We start from the raw sequence: 21,288 nt of genomic DNA, 5'->3' as shown, positions 1-21,288 counted from the left end.
CCTCATGAGCAAAACCCCTCTGACATCCCAGCTCTTCCTGTGCCCCAACCAGCCCCCGGCCTAACAAACAGGTGAGGGGTTTTAGAACCCAATCTCACCTACCCCGAACTTCCAGTCCCAAGAAACCAGCCACAGATCCCAATCGATTTACACTCTGGATCTTACCCACAAGATCACTCTGGGCCAATCCTTTAGAATCTAAAATCTAAAGATTTATTACTACAAGAAAGAAAAGCATGAGAGTAAGGTTGTTAAGGATAATACATCACATACATCAAATCACCCAGTTCTCAATGCAGGCTCTTAGAAGAGATGTTATGAACTACTATCTTAAAAGTCTCTGGTGTACATCCTATGTCTGGATGGGTCCACAGTTTTTCTGGCTCGTTGTTCCCTGCAAGGCTGCATTTAGGATCAGGAGCAAAACTGAAGACCAGATGGAGGGTGCCACATGGCACTTATATATCTCCCCTGGCATCTTCCTGGCCAGAGAAGGTCACATGGTCCACCAACCTATCCCTGTGTCCCATACTTGGCAGCCCTTAGGCCCTGGCTGGTTTGCAGGTATCAGTCACATTCCTGAGGTGTGTACTGGCACCTAGCACTTCATTGTCTCCTTGCTAATTAGCATAGCCATTGGCTGAGCATTCCTTGCCCATGTCTCAGACACAGATAGAGGATTTTCCAGCATCCCTACACAGTACATTTTTATAACTCCACATACAGATATTATACAAGTACATGAATAGCATATACAGAATCAGTAGAACACAAACTTTCGTGTGATACCTCACATGGCCCCCTTTGTATACACTTTGGGGCAAATACCTCTCTCTCCCCCCCCCCCCCCCCACGGGTACAACAGTGATCTGGCTGCTCCACTTAAAATCCAGTAATATGACAGAGTTGAATAGAGGAAAAGTAAGGGATGGGGCAGTAACAGAGTGAGGATAGTGAGGGATAGTCATGAGGGGAGTGAAGGAAAGTGAGGTAGATGGAAAATAAGGGAAGTAGGAATTGGGAGGGAAAGAAAAGGAAGTCATGGTAGAAGCACATGTTAGTTTCAATGAAGAAAATAGCCAAGAACAGGTCTATTTGGATATTAGTAGGCTGATGTCAATATCACAACGTTGGTTCCTACCTCTGATCAGCCTAGAGTGTCAGCCTCCATCACTCACTTTAAATCAAACACTTTCATGTTTTCTCCCATGCTGGCCCTCACATTGGGAAGAAGTTCTCCCTAATCATCCACAAAACTAACTCATTATTCTATTTTTAAAACTCTTCTTTATCATGAAGCCTACCAAATGCTTGACAACAGCTGGGCTGCTGGTGTGTAGAAGCCAGAGCCTAAGGGTATGTCTACACTACCCCGCTAGTTCGAACTAGCGGGGTAATGTAGGCATACCGCACTTGCAAATGAAGCCCGGGATTTGAATTTCCCGGGCTTCATTTGCATAAGCAGGGAGCTGCCATTTTTAAAACCCCGCTGGTTCGAACCCCATGCAGCACGGCTAGGTAGTTCGAGCCCCATGTAGCCGCGCTGCACGGGGTTCGAACCAGCGGGGTTTTAAAAATGGCGGCTCCCCGCTTATGCAAATGAAGCCCGGGAAATTCAAATCCCGGGCTTCATTTGCAAGTGCGGTATGCCTACATTATCCTCCTAGTTCGAACTAGGAGGGTAGTGTAGACATACCCTAACATACTGACCAGAGTTCTCAGTGTTCCCTTGTACTTCTCCCATTGGTTTGTCTGTATCCATCCTTCGTCTCTTGTCATCCACTTAAATAGCAAGTTCTTTGGGATAGAGATTGTTTTTTGTGTTCTGTGCTTGTGTTGCACCTCATACAATGTGGCCCTGGTCCAGGTGTGGGGCTCATAGGCACTATGGTTATACAAATAATGATGTTGAAATCCAAACAAATACAAGCTATATAGGACTTTGTGGCTATAATATAGACCATTAAACTTATCCCAGGCCCAATTTGCTTTTCATCATTCAAAAGGCAGAGTAAACAGACTTTGCATAAGAGAACTATATGATATTTTGGGGGATATAATACATACCTTGGTGTGTAAACAGAGTAAGTCAGCAATTCTCTGCAGTCACTTCTGCATCCCCTATTATGAAATGGGGACCGTGATACTCAGAATCAGTAGACATTGGCGTATACATAGCCATGCTCCCAATAGCCCCTCATGGAACGTCCTTGAAATACCTCTCCTCACTGGCCAATGCAACTGGAATGAAACTCTATTCCAATATGTACAGTGGCTGTGGATTTTCCCGGCAAGCCTGCCAGGCAGCCACCTGAACCCAGTGTAGCCCTTACTGTGATGGATGAATTTTCAGCCTATGCATATCTGTGAGCTAGCACTTGTAAGACCACGCAATGCAGTCAAGGTGGGTGAGTGGAGAAACAGGACAGATGCTAGTGTTAGTGAGATGAAATCATCAGACTTACCATTTCTGAAATTTGGCCCAAAGCCTATACAGTGTATACTCCTAATGTGGCAAACGTCCTAATTCACATAAGATATTTGACATTTTTCCCATTGCAGTGATTGAGTTCCTTTCTCTGATTTATTTTCAGTTGATTTAGTACATCTGTACATATTATTTACTGTTTTAAATATGCTCATTTAAATCAGTGGCTTCTAGTCAAGTATCATACTGATTTTAAAAAAAAAATCCCTCAGTTAAAATTCCTCAGTGATTCTGCTCTTTTATGTTTCTTTATTCTTTATGACTTAGTATTTGGTTTGTGAATATTGGCTCAGATATTTAAGAATCTACCTTTTCATGTCTCAGCTGTGAACCACTGAAATGGCTTCTCAATGCATTTCCTTTTAGTGAAATGCTATAGATGGCTCAATCTGCTGCACAATATCTTTCATGTTCCACAACTAACTTTTGTAGTGAATTCAAAAGAAATCACATATACATTTCCTTCTAACAGTAAGAAACAGGAGCTGGATTTTTTTAAAAATACTTCATTAAAGGGAAGGCAGATGCTTTTAAAAAGAAAAGCAAGATCATCAGTAGCCCAAGTAAAAACCATAAATATTTTAGAGACTAATTTCGAATTTGCAATGGGCTATGCTGCTAGCTAAGGAAGTAGGTCACCACTAAGAGTTGTTTCTTTGTTTCTGCTAAGTGTGTTATGAAATAAAGCAACTTCAAAGATCTTTATTTCCAGTGTTTTGGAAAATTGATTTATCATCCCTTTTGAAGGGATAATTGACCCCATAGTCACAATTTAATTTTAAAAGAGAATAAGTAACTTGGCTTTTTCAAAGTCAGAAAAAGAACCTGAAAGGAACAGCCAAATATCAACTTTTACAGCTAATGTTAATTGAACTCTAACAAATTGAGAACAATATTTCTGTCTCTTTCCCATCCTACTCCTATTCCTTATGGATGTAACAATTGGACTTTATGGTCTAGAAATGGAGGTGAAATACACTGTACCTACAGTATTAAACCACTTATGAGTGACCCAGTAAGAAGACATAATATTGTTACCCTTTTTTATTTGACCAGTTAGTCAAAATTCAGTGTCTAGCACAGTGCTCCTCAACCATGAGTACATATGCCCCGGGGATCCACAGAAGTCTTCCAAAGGGCACTTAATCTCATTTAGATATTTGCCTAGTTTTACACTAAGCTACATTTAAAAACATTTGCAAAGCCAGTACAAGCTAAAATTTCATATAGTACATAGTGAAATGTAAGTACGATATTTATATTCCAATTGACTTATTCCATAATTATGTGGTAAAAATGAGAAAGTAAACGACTTTTCAGTAATAATGTGTTATGGCACTATTCTATTTTTGTCTGTTTTTTCTAAACAAATATGAGTATGCAAGACAAATCAGTCTTCTGAAAGGAGTACAGTAGCTGGAAAAGGTTGAGAGGCACCATTTAGCAGATAGCATCCATTCTGAGGAGAAACTGATAAAGCAATCAGGGTATTTATTTGACACAATCCTGTTTATTTGATAAGAATGAACATAAAATCTCATTTCCCTGAACATAGTAGGAATCAAATAGCAGAAGACAAATTCTTTGCTATTAGTCACAAGACTCTTTTCAAACAGTGATGTACCCAAAAGCTGTGTGTCTAACATTTTGTTAGAGCTTTTCTGGCTATGCCTCGGACTTTGCTTCAGTCTGTGGGTTCTTGTGGTGTTTCTGTCCCTACTTTTCATCCTTACAGCTTCAGTCAAATCAGTCCTCTGCCCTCGCTTTTACATTCAGTCCTCAGTCAAATCCTTCTTTCCATACAGTTCAGATCTCTGAGTGGCCTTACATACAGTCTGTGTTTTGGGTGGGGGTTTTTATGGTTTTAGCTATCTTTAAACAAAGAGTCATTTAGTTATTTCTTTAGTTTGGCTGAATGGCAGGTGCCCATTATATGCTGCAAATCAAGCAAGTTTCCTCCCCAAACTCTTAACATAACAAGATAGAAAAACTGGGAATAGTTGGGTAAATAATTCCTGTCTACATTTTGCCTCACCAATCAGAAAGTGGGAAGGCTGGTGCTCCAGTAGTTAGTACAACTAGAAATCATGGGATTCTGTCCTTTATCAACTTGATATACAGGTTTGGGGGCAAATTAGATTACTGCCTTTTTCTGTCACCCTTACCAACTCATTGAGCAACTTCTTACGTAGAATAAATTATTGCCCAATGTCAGAGGCAGAATAAGGTACCTCAGTTCCCATTCTACATTAGTAAAAAAAGAAATATTTACATAAATCTCCCTCCAGGAGTTGTGACCTTAATCAAATAATACTATAAAGTGTTTTAGATTATCGGATACTATCAATATTTTAACAACAGGTTTCCATAAATATTCCCTGTTTTGGTTTGTGTTTAACTATGGTTTGCCAGCTGTGCATTTGGCTGCAGAGGGGAAGTATGAAAGACTGGAATTTCAGATCATTAGTTTTCCTATTTAAATCATTTTTTACATTCACAACCAAGAAAGGAAGTAACACAGTCTGACACATCTTTATAAAATATACTTTCCTTAAATGATTATTCTTCACTCCTGAAAATTATATCAAGTGTTTTTACAAAAATAACAACCATAATATTTGTTCATGCCTGTAACTCCCTTGACTGATGAATAGAAATGCCTTTTGTTCATCCATACCCTGCAGTTACACAGAATAAGTGGCTATGAAGAGCAGGGTTTTTTTAATCCATATGCTGAGTATGCCACTTAAATCATGCAATGTCTGCTGTAGTTAGTGTGTTTAGTTCACAAGAATTTTACTGAGAGATCCTGTTATATTTCTCAGTGACATTAGACTCAACTGCCAGCACTGGTTCTGGCCAGCCTTAACTTCAGTTCAGGGTCCGCTCAGTGTGGACATGCTATTTCAAAATAGCAAAATGCTATTTCAATTAAGTTAATTCGGAATAGCTCTGTAGTGTAGACATACCCTGAGGGAATCAAAGTCTGCTTTTCTGAAGTCCAGGGTGTATATTTTGCTACTTTCTTTTCTTCCTTTTGTCATGATCCTGAAATCTACCATCCCGTGCTCACTGCTTCCCAGGTTGTCACCCACCTCTACTTCCTCTACTAGTTCCTCCCTGTTTATGAGCAGCAGGTCAAGATGCGCATGGCCCCTGATCGGTTCCTTCAGTACTTGTACCAAGAAGTTATCCTCAATATTCTCCAAAAACTTCCTGGATTTTCTGTGTACTGCTGTATTGGTCTCCCAACAGATGTCAGGGTGATTAAAGTCACCCATGAGAACCAGGGTCTGCGATCTGGAATCTTCTCTCAGTTGTCCGAAGAAAGCCTCGTCTACCTCATCCATCTGATCCGGCAGTCTGTAGCAGATACCAACTACAACATCAGCTCTGTTGTTTCCACCTCTAAACTTAACCCATAGACTCTCAACAGTCTTTTCTCCCTCTAAATACTGAAGCTCCGAGCAATCATACTGATCTCTTACATACAATGCAACTCCTCCTCCTTTTCTCCCCTGCCTGTTCTTCCTGAACAGTTTATACCCTTCCATGACTGTGCTCCAATCATGCGAGTCATCCCACCAAGTCTCTGTTATTCCAATCAAATCGTAGTTCTTTGACTGGGCTAGGGCTTCTAATTCTTCTTGTTTCCCAGGTTTCTTGCATTTGTGTACGAACACCTTAGTTAACCAGTTGATCGCCCTACCTTTTCCATCCAAGTCAGGGGTCCTCCTTTGTTGCTTGTCCCTCCTTGTGTTCCTTCTCGGTATCCGACTTCCTCACTTATCACTCCTCAGTTACCTCAGGGCTTTTATCACCGTCCCTCAACGAACCTAGTTTAAAGTAACTTTGAAGAAGCCGTTTGCATTCAATGAGCTATATTAAAACAGGCCAGTTAACCAATATTAAGAATTTTTAATCAAATTAATTTACCAATATTTAACTTCCATCTCCTCTCCGGGAATACGTGTGCTAATCATTTGGTGATTAACAGGAAATTAACAATATTCCAATGTTTAATATTCTAATAAAAGTATTACAAGAGTTTTGAATCTCATCTCTAAACATTTTACTGTTTACATAGCAATGATTTATGAGCTTCATTAATTGTGCACATCTTTGTAAGTATGCATTTCATAAAGGTGTTTGCCATTTCAAGAAACAGAATGTTTAAAACGTTTCCAGCTACACATGTCCTAGATGCTTTTCTGAATGAAGTTTTTTGAGTTGTTATAAAGATTATTTCAACAAGGATATTCCTAGTATTTTTAATAGGTTTACTTAGTTTTTCTGTGGAAGTGGGAAAAAAGGTTAGATTTACTTCTAGATTGATAACACAACAATATGTTCCTTTTCATAATCAGGGCTCTTCCTGAAATAGCCCCCATCTCAAACCCTTTTTTATTCATGTGTTTAAGGCCTTGTGAATTAAATTCAACATGCTGTTTTTCTTTGTAGTTTTTGTCTAATTTTAATAGTAGCATTAATCTTGTTTCTCGTTAAGGCCCTGACTCAGCAAAGCACTTTCACAAATGCTCAAGTCCTTCCCTGTTTCTCAAAGGACTGATGCACATACTCAGCCCACTGAAGTCAATGAGATCTGAGCAGACGCTGAACTGCACTGCCCAATCCAGCACTTTAAATCTATATTTGCTTTATTTTAAACTGCCTAGCTTACATTTAAATAAAGATCTGGCCCAGGCCAAAACAACCAAAATTATGGTGGAGGCTATTATTTCATCTTGAAGGTCTTGTCTGAAGTAGATGGACTGCTCTAAAATAGGATTAAGAAAATGACCATCCATCAGTGAAGATAGTCAAACTCTCAAAATTATTTTGGAAGAAAATGATAGTTTTAACAGCATATCACCCTTCTCAAATTAAAGATGCACAATTACTGATATTTCAGGTTTCATAACAGCTGCACACCTCAAATTTCAGTGGATTGTTTGGCTAGTTGCTTTTGTTTTCATTGCTATCGTTTTGGTGTTCTCCAACATTTTTTGGCAATTGCATCTATTTAACAGAAGACCTCAACCTCACCTGCTGGTGCCTTGAACCTTCCATACAGCTGCACTTACACCAATGGAGATTGGACTATTTGCACAAATGTTTGCAGGAACAGTTGTACCAATTGCATGGGAGGTGGGCAGTAGAGTGCACCAGGGCTAAGTGAAAGAGATGCTCACTAGTGTAGGTTGGAATGGAAAAACAATACTTTATAAATACAAGTTAATATTGTTATTAAAATAGACTTTCCTTTGGCAAGGCCCATTGCCCTTTCACTATTGGTTCTTGGTCCTTCATGGTTGCCAAATTAACAATAATCTCTTGCCTTTAGTCTCCTGCTGACCAGTGTAAGAAGATCCATGCAGGGGATGAGGTGATCCAGGTCAACCATCAAACTGTGGTGAGTGCTTAGTAGATACTTCAAAGTCAATTTGTTCTATTCCTAGCACTATGAAAAATATTCCACTTAGTGGTTAGCTTTGTGAAATCTACATTATTATTTATGCATCTACATTATGGTAGCCAGTGTTGAAAAAATAAGTTGTCCAGACATTTTGAAAGCTGTGTCTGATTTATTGATCAACCTTTCCTCTAAATATTGAGGAAAATTGGTATATTTCTATATTTGATGTACGTATACAAATGATATAAATACTAAATTCACCTGGCTTTGTTCAGGTCCTAAATTAATTTTTGTTTTTTGGAAAATAAATGAAGCATGTAACATTTTCATTTTAAATCATTGGTCTAGGTGGGGCTTGGAATGAAGGTTTAAGTATGCAGGATGCTCCAGGGTCAGGTGCGAACTACATCTAGAACATAAGAACATAAGAATGGCCGTACTGGGTCAGACCAAAGGTCCATCTAGCCCAGTAGCCTGTCTGTCAATAGTGGCCAGCACCAGGGCCTCAGAGAGGGAGGAGCGAAGACAATGATCAAGTGATTTGTCTTCTGCCATTCTTCTCCAGCCTCTGACAAACAGAGGCCAGGGACACCATTTCTATCCCCTGGCTAATAGCCTTTTATGGACCTAACCTCCATGAAATTATCTAGCTTCTCTTTAAACTCTGTTAGGGTATGTCTACACTAGCTCGTCAATTCGAGCTAGGTAGGCAAATCAGGCAACCGGAGTTACATTCCATGAGGAGTAACGGTTAATCGGAACTAAGGACTTATTTCAGATTAACTTTAAACTGCCACGTGTAGCCGCAGGCAGTCCATTCGAACTAAGGGGGATTTAAAAATGGTGGTCGGACGGGAATATGCAAATAAAGCCCGGGATATTTAAATCCCGGCCTTCATTTGCAACTCCGGTTGCCTGATTTGCCTACCTAGCTTGAATTAATGAGCTAGTGTAGATATACTCTTATAGTCCTAGCCTTCACAGACTCTTCTGGCAAGGAGTTCCACAGGTTGACTACACGCTGTGTGAAGAATAACTTTATTTTTTTAGTTTTAAATCTGCTACCCATTAACTTAATTTGGTGTCCTCTAGTTCTTCTATTATGGGAACTAATAAATAACTTTTCTTTATTCTCCCTCTCCATACCACTCATGATTTTATATACTTCTATCATTACCTCCCCTCAGTCTCCTCTTTTCTAAACTGAAAAGTCCCAGTTGTTTTAATCTCTCTTCATAGGGGACCCGTTCCAAACCCCTAATCATTTTAGTTCCCTTTTCTGAACCATTTCCAAGACCAAAATATATTTTTTCAGGTGAGGAGACTACATCTGTACACAGCATTCAAGATGTAGGTGTACCATAGTTTTATACAGGGTCAGTAAGATATTCTGTGTCTTATTTTCTATCCCTTTCTTAATAATTCCTAGCATCCTATTTGCCTTTTTGACTGCCGCTGCACACTGTGTGGAAGTTTTCAGGGAACTATCCATGATAACTCCAAGATCTCTTTCCTGATTTGTCATAGCCAAATTAGCCCCCATCATACTGTATGTATAGTTGGGGTTATTTTTCCCAATGTACATTACTTTACACTTATCCACATTAAATTTCATTTGCCATTTTCTTGGCCAATCACTCAGTTTGGTGAGATCTTTTTGGAGTCCCTCACAATCTGCTTCTGTCTTGACAATCCTAAACAGTTTGGTATCATCTGCAAACTTTACCACCTCTCTGCTTACCCCTTTCTCCAGATCATTTATGAATAAGTTGAACAGGATTGGTCCCAGGACTGACCCTTGGGGGACACCACTAGTTACCCCTCTCCATTCTGAAAATTTACCATTTATTCCTACCCTTTGTTTCCTGTCTTTTAACCAGTTCTCAATCCATGAAAGGACCTTCCCTCTTATCCCATGGCCATGTAATTTACACAAGAGCCTTTGGTGAGGGACCTTGTCAAAGGCTTTCTGAAAATCTAAGAAAATCTAAGTGGTCACCTCTGCATGACCACTGCAGCTCCATCTCGGACAGCTGGGGGAGGGGTGCAAATCTGCTGGCTGGAGCAGGTCCACGTTCCATCTGCCTCCTGAGCTCCCCAGCCAGAGTGAGGAATGCAGCAGACTGTGCACTTTCCCCTTGCTCCTTCATAAAGGGGAACAACCCACAACATTCCCATATGAATATGGGGAGAAAAGAGCTTCATACCCACCTCCCCCCACTCTCTCTAATGGGCTCATGAGACTGGTAGGTTCAGGGCTGGGGCAGTCCTGGATGTGGGCAGGGGAGGGTGCCCCCAGCCAGCTCTTACTGTTTTGGCAGATCTAGCCAGCATTGCTCGAGTCCTTACTTATAGTAATTTTATGGCGGGGGTGGGGTGAGTATCTGGAAATGAAAAGGAAAGTGTACATGATGTATTTAAATGATTGTATAGGGCAGGGAGCTGGTAGGGGTGGTGGTGCAGGAATCAGAGCAGAGCCTAGGGGATGTGGATGGCTGAGGGCAGAGTGTGGGGGCTTAGGGTGAGGATGGGAGGTGTGGGAATATTCATAGCAGGGGGGGATGAAGGATTCAGGCCAGGGAGATCTGGAGAAGGGGCCTCCGGGGCCATCTGTGGTGGCAAGGGCCATGCAGCACAGCGGGAGGCTTCTCTGGGAACATGGGGGTCTGTGCTGTCAGGCTCTAGCCTGCAGCTTGTCTGGTTCTGTGGCCTATGGAGGAAGGATTGGGAATGGGGGGCCACTTACCTGGGACAGTGGCTAACAGCATGGAGAGCCTTGGCCCCAGCTAGCCACTCTCTTCTTGGTGCAATTGCTTCCCCCACCCCTTGGTCAATCTGCAGTATAATGCCCCCCATGGTCAATGTGGAGCATAACTGTCCCTCCTAGCATCCCCCTCCCTTTGCATGTTATGGAAAACAATAGAATTCAAGGCATATTGCATTGTCCTGGCACCCCTAACCTTTGCTTTAAGTTAGGATAAGAGGAAACTGCATACCAAATTTGGTGGCCCTAGCTCTTATGGTTTAGGATGAGTTATTGAACAAACAGACTCACAGTTGGATGGATGGACTCACTGACAGACAGATGCACAAACTCTCTAAAATGTATATAAATCCCAAAATATATTATCTATAAATATATTTATTGCAACAATTCTAATTCTTACACTTTGGTTTTCATAATAAACAAACCTACTAATTTATTACAGCTGTATAAAATTAATGTTTAAATTGTTTACGATCTATGACTTACATTCAAAATGCAGAAATACAATAAAAGTGAGATACTGAATAACCTCTTTCACGGGGGTCAGTGACCATCAGCTGTTTAAAAATAACTCAACTTCTTCAAAACAAAGCTTTGATTATTTACTCATTCAGAGAACTGGGAAAAATCACCAAAAGGTCTATTTACCAGGTTCTTATATAAACTTTATTCTTTCTTTGCAAGTTTTGGGTGAATTCTACTGAACTCAGATGTTCTACTCTTGGACTGGGAGAGCTAGAAAACTCATATAAAATTCTTTGAGTCCCTGTCAGAGACTCATCTCCAGCAATTGCTGTCAATTCAAACTCCATTTTTCCCTAAGTTGCCATTTTAGGGTTTTAGTATCCCCTCTGATCCTAGTTTTGGGCATGGGAAAAATAAACCTTATTAGGCTGATAGAGCCAGTCAGGTGGCTATTACCTAATTAATAGCTCCCCTAGAGTTTCCTCAAGGAACCTTGATATCCTTCATAGTAGTAGCTTATTTGTCACTGTTTAATTTTTCTCTCTAACAGTCTTTAGACATTTAACTTCTTTCAGTCAGGCAGGATAATATTAAGAAGATAACCTGTGGTCTCTATGAGATTTATAAAAATAGACATAACTCCCTCATTCTTACCAGGGGTTTATATGTCTACACTACTGAATTTTGTCAGAAAAACAGCCATTTTTCTGGTAAAACTTGAGGATCATCCATATTGCAATTGCATTCTTCTGCAAGAAAATCAAAAGAACAGAGGGGTTTTTCCAGCATTGGTAATCCTCATTGTATGAAGAAAAAGCCTTTTTGAGAAAGAGCTCTTTCACAAAAAGGCGTATGTGGACAGGGAAGAAGCAGTTCTTTCAGAAGAAGAGGAAAGAAGAAAAAGCACAGGTGCCCTGGTGGCCATTCTGTCCATAGCAGTCACAGCTTACATGCGAGAGAGCATTCATTCAGTGTATAAAAATACCCAGAAGCCTCCTGCTATGGGAAAAGCCAAAGAAAGAAACCAACAGAACACCACTGGCCATCATCTACAGTCCTCAGCTAAAACCTTTCCAGCGCATCATTAGTGATCTACAACCCATCCTGGACAATGATCCCTCACTTTCACAGGGCTTGGGAGGCAGGTCAGTCCTTGCCCACAGACAACTCGCCAACCTGAAGCATATTCTCACCAGCAACTACACACAGCACCATAATAACTCTAACTCAGGAACCAATCCATGCAACAAACCTCGGTGCCAACTCTGCCCACATATATACACCAGCAACACCATCACAGGACCTAACCAGATCAGCCATACTGTCACTGGTTCATTCTCCTGCACATCTACTAACGTAACATATGCCATCATGTGCCAACAATGCCCCACTGCTATATACATCGGCCAAACTGGACAGTCCCTACGTAAAAGAATCAATGGACACAAATCAGATATTAGGAATGGCAACGTACAAAAACCTGTAGGGGAACATTTCAATCTCCCTGGACACACAATTGCAGATCTAAAGGTAGCCATCCTGCAGCAAAAAAACTTCAGGACCAGACTTCAAAGAGAAACTGCTGAGCTACAGTTCATCTTCAAGTTTGACACAATCAACTCTGGATTAAACAAAGACTGTGAATGGCTTGCTAACTACAAAAGCAGCTTCTCCTCTTTTGGAATTCACACCTCCAGATCAGCTACTAGAAGTGGGCCTCATCCTCCCTGATTGGATCCATCTCGTCATCTCTAGCCTGATTCTGGCCTGCATATTTATATCTGCCTCTGGATATTTCCAATACATGCATCTGACGAAGTGGGTCTTTGCCCACGAAAGCTTGTGCTCCAACACTTCAGTTAGTCTATAAGGTGCCACAGAACTCCTCGCTGCTTTTGCAGATTCAGACTAATACGGCTACCCCTCTGATACTTGACATTCAGTGTGGACACTCTCTTTCGAAAAAGCAGATTGCTTTTTCGATGCACTTTTGCAATGTGGACGCTCTCTTTCACAAGTTTTTCCAGAAGCTCTCTTCTGAAAAAAGCTTCTTCTAAAAGAAGCCTGCAGTCTAGACATAGCCTTAGTGATGCAAATGGCTACTGGAATCAGACAACTATATGCTCCAGGATTTGAAAGGTTGACAAGCACATGTGTATGGCCTAATATAGCCTAGTTAATTTAACTATCCCACCTCTGTCATTGACTTGATGCATAACCCAGTGCCTGTAACTGCACCTCTGTGTTCCCTATTAGTAAAATAAAGATTCAGTTTTTCGAACTTTCGTAAAGTTTGCTTAAATCTACAGAATAAAAAGTGCTATGTAAGTGCTAAGGTTTATTTTTTATTCTTATTAAAAAGTCATAGAATGACTCTGATGTCATAGTGACCCTTGGTTTCTGGGTTGCTTTTGTCTGGGCTTGAATGCAGTATGTACAGGATGTGTAATGGAGAAAAATTAACATTGTTATTGGTATCTTAACTTTTTGCATTTCTTGAATTTTTGTGGTTGTAACTAGGCAATTTTAACATTGTAATAACTCAGTTGTATGTCCTTAATTAAGTTCCATACATAGATTCCTAATTAGAACAGCTCATTTCAGTAAATGGGAAGCAGTCTGCAGAAATATCAAAGCCTTCCGTCAAGTATAGTTTGAACAGCTCAAGAGTAATTTTACTAATTAATTTACCATCCGTCTTTGGGAAAATTCACTAACTGTGCATTGGAATTGTTTGTAGTTTTCTTCCTAATTGGAGGTTGTTACCCTTCATTAACAGATTTGTTTGAGCTTGAAGAGCAATGATTTTTGTATGTTGTTCCCTCATTGTGTTTCCCTACACAACCAATTTTTTGTTCCAGTTTAATTTCTGTTCAAATTATCAAAATATGGATAACATCCAACTTCTGTTCCAATGTGATAAGGGCCAAATAGGGAGATTTGAGTAAGATCTCCTTATGTTGTTTAGTGTACAGTGTCATTCCAGAAATTGTATCATCAATGTCTCTTTTGATATCATTTTTTCTGCAGTTGCCCAAAGTTGGATTTCCATGAGTACCTATTATTATAGAGCTAAAGTTGGTCTAAAGAACTAATCTCATTCCTTGAGTTACCTAATACATTGGGAAAGATTTAATCAGTTGCCTTTCATCAGCTTTCCTTACTATAATACGTTGGACTTTTTCTTAAGTGTTTTAATAACCTAATCTATTTGGAACAATAAAACGCCACTTAAGATTTTATATGAAGACCCTGCTATCCAGGATAAGATGCATTATATGGAGCAGTCTCATAACATCTGTGATTTATAGTAGATGGTTTTAGACCAACACCACGCGCAGTCCCAAGCAGACTTTTGTTTGGTACTAGGAGTTGTCTGAGCAAGTTCTGAAAATCTCGTTACATATGCAATTCTTCATTTTGTGTGCCCAGTTGTATGCTGGCAGACCATTCAATGGCCGAGACATCCGCCTCACTGTCCGTGCCCAAGATTTGTCTCTGCAGCTTTGCAGACACCAGTCTGTGCTGGAGATGTGAGTTATCCTTCTGCCAATTGATAAACAAGTCCCACACAAAATGGGACTTCTGTCTTCCAGGGCTCCTTTTCAGAGCACCCTCTGGGCCCTATTCCTCTTCCTTTTCTGAGATTTCTGGCTCTGGGAAAGAGCACTAGGTTCTTCTGGCTCTGGAAGGGAGCATGCTGGTTCTTCTGGAGAAATCTTTCACCTTCAGACTGTGGGGAAAGCGCCTTTCCCTGGAGCACATCACTCAGATTGCACTTTTATAATGCCCAGGAATCCCTTCAGCTATTAACTGATCCTCCTTAGGCTGGACTATGCTAAATATTCACGGCACAGTACGTCTGGCTCACTTTCTCCTTAACGTGGCTAGTCATCCTTTGACAACAGGTTATTCAATAATTGCTGATTATGAAGTTTAAGCTGCTTTCTCTGAAACGGCTTACTATCAGAGACAGGAGACTGGATTAGATAGACCACTTGTTTGAGCCAGTTTGTCATTTTTCTATGTTCCACTTCAGAAATATTCAGCATGTAGCAGATGTTTCCTGAGATTAGATTTGTTGGTTGCAGTAGACTGAGCACTTGGCAAGCTTGAGGGTCTTTCTGCAGAGCATAGTGTAAATTAGTCCCTCCATACGGTCATCTTATTTCTAGAGCCCTGCAAATTTGTAGATATTCACTGGTGGATATGGATGTGAATCGCCGCTGCTGATTTTTACAGATGCAGATACAAATTTTGTATCCATGCAGAGCTCTACTTATCTCCACTCATTACACAGGGGATATTTCCTTATCAATTAGGTTTATAACCAGGACTATGAACAGTATCCTATTTGCATGTAGAGCTAATCTTCCTAATATTTTCAATTTCTACCCTTCAACTCTCAAAGGGTATGTCTACACTACAGCGCTAGTTCGAACTAACTTAGTTCAAATTAGTTAATTCGAACTAAGCTAATTCGAACTAACGCGTCTAGAACTAAAAACTAGTTCGAATTAGTGTTTTGCTAATTCGAACTAGCAAGTCCACATTGAGTGGACTCTGAACAGGGCTTAAGGATGGCCGGAAGCAGTGCTGGCAGGGCATAAGAGGAGGACTTAGAGCATGGAGATGCTGTCTCAGGCTAGCCGAAGGCTGCACTTAAAGGGTCCCGACCCCCACCCCGGACACACAGTTCTAAGGGGTGCCCCGCTTGCAAAGAAGTTCTGGCTTGGAGTGCCCGGAGTACCCACACTGGGCACATCACACCACTCGGCCATCAGACCGGCTGCACTTGCCGCGGGCTGCCATCTGGGGAGAGGGGGCAATCGGGGGGCTGCAGGAGAGCTTCCACCCCCAGAAGCCCACAGAGCCAGCCCAGTCCTCCCCATCGGGGGCTCGTACCCCATTCCTCCCTCACCCCCTTCCACTTATCCTTCCCTAGCCCCCCTTCTTATTGATGTACAAAATAAAGATAACGTTTCTTCCAACATTGACTCTGTCTTTATTGAACAAAACTGGGGGAGACTGGGAAAAGGAGGTGGGAGAGGGGAAGAGAAAGGCTGGGAGAGGGGAGGGCAACTAACATGATCAGGGGTTGGGAACAGGTCCCAGATGAAGAGAGGCTACAGAGACTGGGACTGTTCAGCTTAGAAAAGAGGAGACGGAGGGGGGACAGGATAGAGGTCTCTAAAAGCAGGGGTTGGGTGGAGAGGGTGCATTCAGAAAAGTTCTTCCTGAGTTCCCATAAAGAAGGACTAGAGGACACCAAAGGAAAGGAATGGGTAGCAGGCTTCAAACTAGTAAGAGAAAGTTGTTCTTGACAAAGCAAATAGTTAACCAGCGGAACTCCTTGCTGCAGGAGGCTGTGAAGGCTGGAACTAGAACAGAGTTTAAAGGGAAGTGAGATCAAGTCATGGAGGTTGGGTCCATGGAGTGGTCTTAGCCAGGGGGTAGGAGTGGTGTCCCTGCCCAAGGTTTGTGGAAGGCTGGAGAGGGATGGCACGAGACAAATGGCTTGGTCACTATCTTCGGTCCATCCCCTCCAGGGTCCCTAGGGTTGGCCGCTGTTGGCAGACAGGCTACTGGGCTAGATGGACCTTTGGTCTGACCCAGGATGGCCATTGTAAGCTCAGAGCTCAGGGTCGGGGGTCTCACTGGACCACCTTGATTTTCATGCACACCTGCTCCTGGGTGGCCAGGCTGGCAGCTCTCCTACCCTAGACGGCCACTTTCCTGTGCCTAGTGCGGAGATCATGGACGAGGTCCACAATGTCCGCACTAGCCCAGGAATGTGCCCGCCTCTTGCGGTCCAGGGCAAGCTCCCGGGAGCCTCCAGCCTGGTCCCGGGAAGAGGGGGTGGGCTGGGGGACATCAGGTGGGTGGCTCTGTGCCGTGCCAGGTGCAGGGTCTGCTGGCTGGGTGCTGGCAGGCTTGCACCTGGCATGGGCACCGTAGCCAGCCCGTGCCCCTTTAAGGGCTCCGGGGCCAGGAGGGGGGCATAGAGTTTCCCTGGTGTTGGCCAGAGTGGCCACCAGGGAAAGCTGGGGAGGGCTAGCCTCCCACTAGTTCGAATTAAGGGGCTACACACCCCTTAATTCAAACTAGCTAGTTCGAACTAGGCTTAATCCTCGTAAAATGAGGTTTACCTAGTTCGAACTAAGCGCTCCGCTAATGTAGCGCCTAGGAAAGTTAGTTCGAACTAACATCCGTTAGTTCGAACTAACTTTTCAGTGTAGACATACCCAAATGTAGGGTTGTTTATAACAGTGGTGCTTGAATATGTAACTGCAAAATAATTTTTCTTGAATATCCAGCCAGAATTTATGTATAACTTGAAACTTTTTGCTACAATCAGTAACTTTATTGGAGCTATTTTTAAGTCAATGTAAAACTGCATAACATGTATCATGCCTTGTTACTTGAAATTTTATAGGTTGCTGCTATTGCTTGTTGATTTAGTTCAGTTTAATGGCCACTTAAATCATTATGCTACACAGCTGTATATTTTTCTTAATTTGGTTGATATTTTAACTTTCAAGGAATCTGAAGGGATTACTTACTACAGATGGTTGAAAACTAAAATACACAGATGTTTTTCATATAATCCTTCCGCTGCAGTTAGCCCTCAGCCTGTGGAAGCTTTATGGAGCCATTTTTGCTTCATTTTTAGGTTCTCAACACATTATCTTCCTATGTCTTTAGCCAAAAATATTGCCTGATTTGTCAGATAAGCTTTACATTTTATCTACAAGGCTGTTTGTTTGCGATATTATAAAAAAGTTGTTTTGTAAGTATGAGTTGATATTGGTTGTGTAGATAACAGATGCCTTTTTTCTTAAACTGTAATATAAATAGCAGTGGAATTATAGTTTCTCCCCCCCCCCCCCCCACAGGAAAACTATATAAAAGAAAATCTTAATACAAGAGAGAGAGGATATTCCATGGGTAAGGGTTTTAAGAGCTACATTTTGCTTGAAGGCACAACCCTTAACTTTGATGTACCTACTTTCCCTTTTCATATTGTAGGGTGTGTCTAGACTACAGGGTTTTGTCGACAAAAGTGGACTTTTGTCGACAAAACTATACCTGCATCCACACTGCCTTTGAGTTATGTCGACATAATGTAGACAAAACTCAGCAGTTTTGTCTACGTATGTAAACCTCATTCTACGAGGAATAACACCTTTTGTTGACAGAGTTCTGTCGATAGAAGGCATTATTGCATCTACACTGTCCTTTGCGTCCACACTGTTATGTCGACAAAGTGGCTTGCTTTGTCGACAGAACTGGATGTAGTCTAGACGCTCTTTGTCGACATAAGCTTTGTTGACAGTATCTGTCGACAAAACTTCTGTCAACAAAACCCTGTAGTCTAGACATACCCGTAGAGTCCATCCCCTCTTCTACAGAAGGAAATACTGGGAGAAGCACTCAGTGTGGGAGACCATGGCATCTTGGTTCTTGAAGCTAATTTATTAAAGATCCAAAAGAGCCCAAAGAGACATTCTTGGCCTCTTGTGCTGTCCCTAATTTTCAGACACCCTCCCAATTCAAGTTTTGTACCTAATTCCTTTTGGCCACTGAATCAGTCCAGGCAGAGAAATTGGTCTCCATGTTGTATGTCCTTTAAGCATTTGATTTCTATAAGATTACACATTGAAGATCCTGAGTTCAAATTCCATTGTTGGCCTGGGCAACATACAATTGCATCATTTATATTGAATAGCATACTTGTCCTTACAAGTTCTATCCACTTATCATAGACTCATAGAATCATAGGGTTGAAAAGACCTCAGGAAATCTTTGAGTCTAACCCCAGGCCCAAAGCAGGACCAACCCTAAGTAAATCATCCTAGCAAGGGCTTTGTCAATCTGGGATCTGAAAACCTCTAGGGTTGGAGATTCTACCAACTCCCTAGGTAACCCATTCCAGTGCTTCAGCACCCTCCAAGTGAAATAGTTTTTCCTAATATCTAACCTAGACCTCCCCCACTGTAATTTGAGACACTGCTCCTCATTATGCCATCTTTCATTACTGAGAATAGCCTCTCTGTCCTCTTTGGAACCTTCCTTCGGGTAGTTAAAGGCTGCTATCAAATCCCCCCTCAGTCTTCTCTTCTGCAAACTAAACAAACCCAAATCCCTCAGCCTCTCCTCATAGGTCATGTGCTCCAGCCCCCAAATAATTTTGGTTGCCCTCCAATGGACCCTCTCTAATGAGTCCATATTCTTTCTGTGGTGGTGGTGGGGGGGGGACCCAGAACTGGATAAAATACTACAGATGTGGCCTATTCAGTGCCGAATAAAGGCACTGGATTCTCTAGATCTGCTGGAAATGCTCCTCCTAATACACCCTAATATGCCAATGTAGTTAGCATTTGTTTAAAGGAAGTCTAACTTTTGAATTAAAGTACCATGACCATGCAGACTTCTACCAGTTTCAACATCATTCAGTATCTAATTACATAATTGTAAAAGAGCCAGGATTTGGTTATTCTTTTTTAAACAATGGGACCTAATTTCAAGGTGTTACACCTGTATGTATTAAATTTAATAATCTTTGTTTCCTTTCTTGCATAGAAGCAAATGACAAAGCCGGTACATGACCTTCAGAAAAGCTTATTTTTATCTGTTTAGAGCAAGCTTCAACATCACTGCTACGTAAATGAAATTTTATCCTTGACTGGTTTGAAGAAAGAAACATTCTATTTGCTAAAGTGTATTTACTAGAGTGTTGCTGAACTTCAAAGCCATATATAGAACTTTAATACTTGCTCAGATATCTTAAGTTGGCATGAATCAGCATGGTCCTTATAGTTTCTGTTATTTCCATGAGTGAGCTAGAATAAAATTTTTGCTTACCGTTCAGTAAATTCCTATATAATCAATATATTCACTAATACAAACATGAGCAAGTCACATGGTGAATTGTAGCTTCCTTATGTAACAGAATTGCATTTGAACTGATAACTTTGTTGTGAATACATTATATAAGGGAGGACTGTGTATTTTCTTAGTAGTATGTATATATGGGTATGTCTACACTGTGGGTTTTTTTGTGATGCCAGAGGTATCCCGGAAAAACTCCGCCATGTCCAGGAAATGCCTTTGCTCTTCTCCTTTTTTTTGCGGAAGAGCAAACTTGCCCTTTTAGGGAGCTCTGTATACCTTGTTCTACGAGGAATAAGGGCTCCGCTGAAAGAGGAGGCTTTTCCACTATTTGGCCCCATCTAGAAAAGCAATCAGAAAAAGCTACACAAATTACTGGACTGGACTGGACTGGACTGGACTGGACTGGACTGGACTGGACTGGCCTGGCCTGGCCTGGCCTGGGGGGTGCCTCATGGCCGGGGGGAGAGAGCTGGGGAAGGCCAGGGCTGCCATACCTTGGTCTGGCTCTCCCCAGAGGCTGCGGGGAGGGGGTGTGTGGAGAGCCAAGGTTGCCTACCCCCAGGCTACATCTAGACTGCAGGCTTATGTCATAGAAGATTTTCTGGATGAGATCTTCCAAAAAAGACTTCTTCCAAAAGAGAGCGTCCATACTTCCAAAGCGCATCAAAAAAGCAATCTGCTTTTTTGAAAGATAGCGTCCACACTGAATGGACGCTAGCTCACATTTAAGCTGTGATTACTATGGACAGAGTGGCCATCAGGGCATCTGTGCTTTTTCCTCTTTCCTCTTCTTTTGAAAGAACTCCCTATTCCCTGTCTACACATGCCTTTTCCCGAAAGAGCTCTTTTGAAAAAAGGCTTCTTCCTTGTAAAAAGAGGTTTACCAATGTCAAAAAAAAAAACCCTCTGCTCTTTTGATTTTTTTTCAAAAGAACATGATTGCAGTGTGGACGTAAGTGAAGTTTTTTCAGAAAAACAAGTCCAGACCCAACTCATTGTTCATCTGCAATGCTTGTCTAACATCTTGATCCACTAACTCTATGGACTGTCCATCCAACTGCATGACGTACTCTGGATATTATGTATTTTTCATCCACTTAATTTTTCCAGTGTGGATGGTCAAGCCAATCTCCTTTGAATTCTTACCAATAGCATTAAGGAGAGTTTGCAATGTTTCAGGTTTTGACACAATTAAGACAATGTCATCTGTCAAAAAGCTCACCTGAAGAACCTTGTCATCAATCAGGAATCCATCTT

The 21,288-nt window shown here is 41.5% G+C and overlaps 1 protein-coding gene across 1 annotated transcript in view; it reads left to right on the top strand.

The window, feature by feature from the left end:
• LOC142831310 (connector enhancer of kinase suppressor of ras 2-like) overlaps nt 1–21,288 on the top strand; it is a 212,766-nt gene that overhangs the window by 136,538 nt on the left and 54,940 nt on the right. The window contains exon 8 of the mRNA XM_075941203.1: nt 7,833–7,901. Within this exon, the coding sequence (XP_075797318.1) occupies nt 7,833–7,901 (69 nt within the window). The remainder of the gene's footprint in view (nt 1–7,832; nt 7,902–21,288) is intronic.

The sequence above is a fragment of the Pelodiscus sinensis genome, chromosome 13 (genome assembly GCF_049634645.1).
Source record: "Pelodiscus sinensis isolate JC-2024 chromosome 13, ASM4963464v1, whole genome shotgun sequence".
Taxonomy (NCBI): domain Eukaryota; kingdom Metazoa; phylum Chordata; order Testudines; family Trionychidae; genus Pelodiscus; species Pelodiscus sinensis.
Note: the sequence above shows the minus strand (reverse complement) of the source record. Positions and strands in the feature narration are given on the sequence as shown.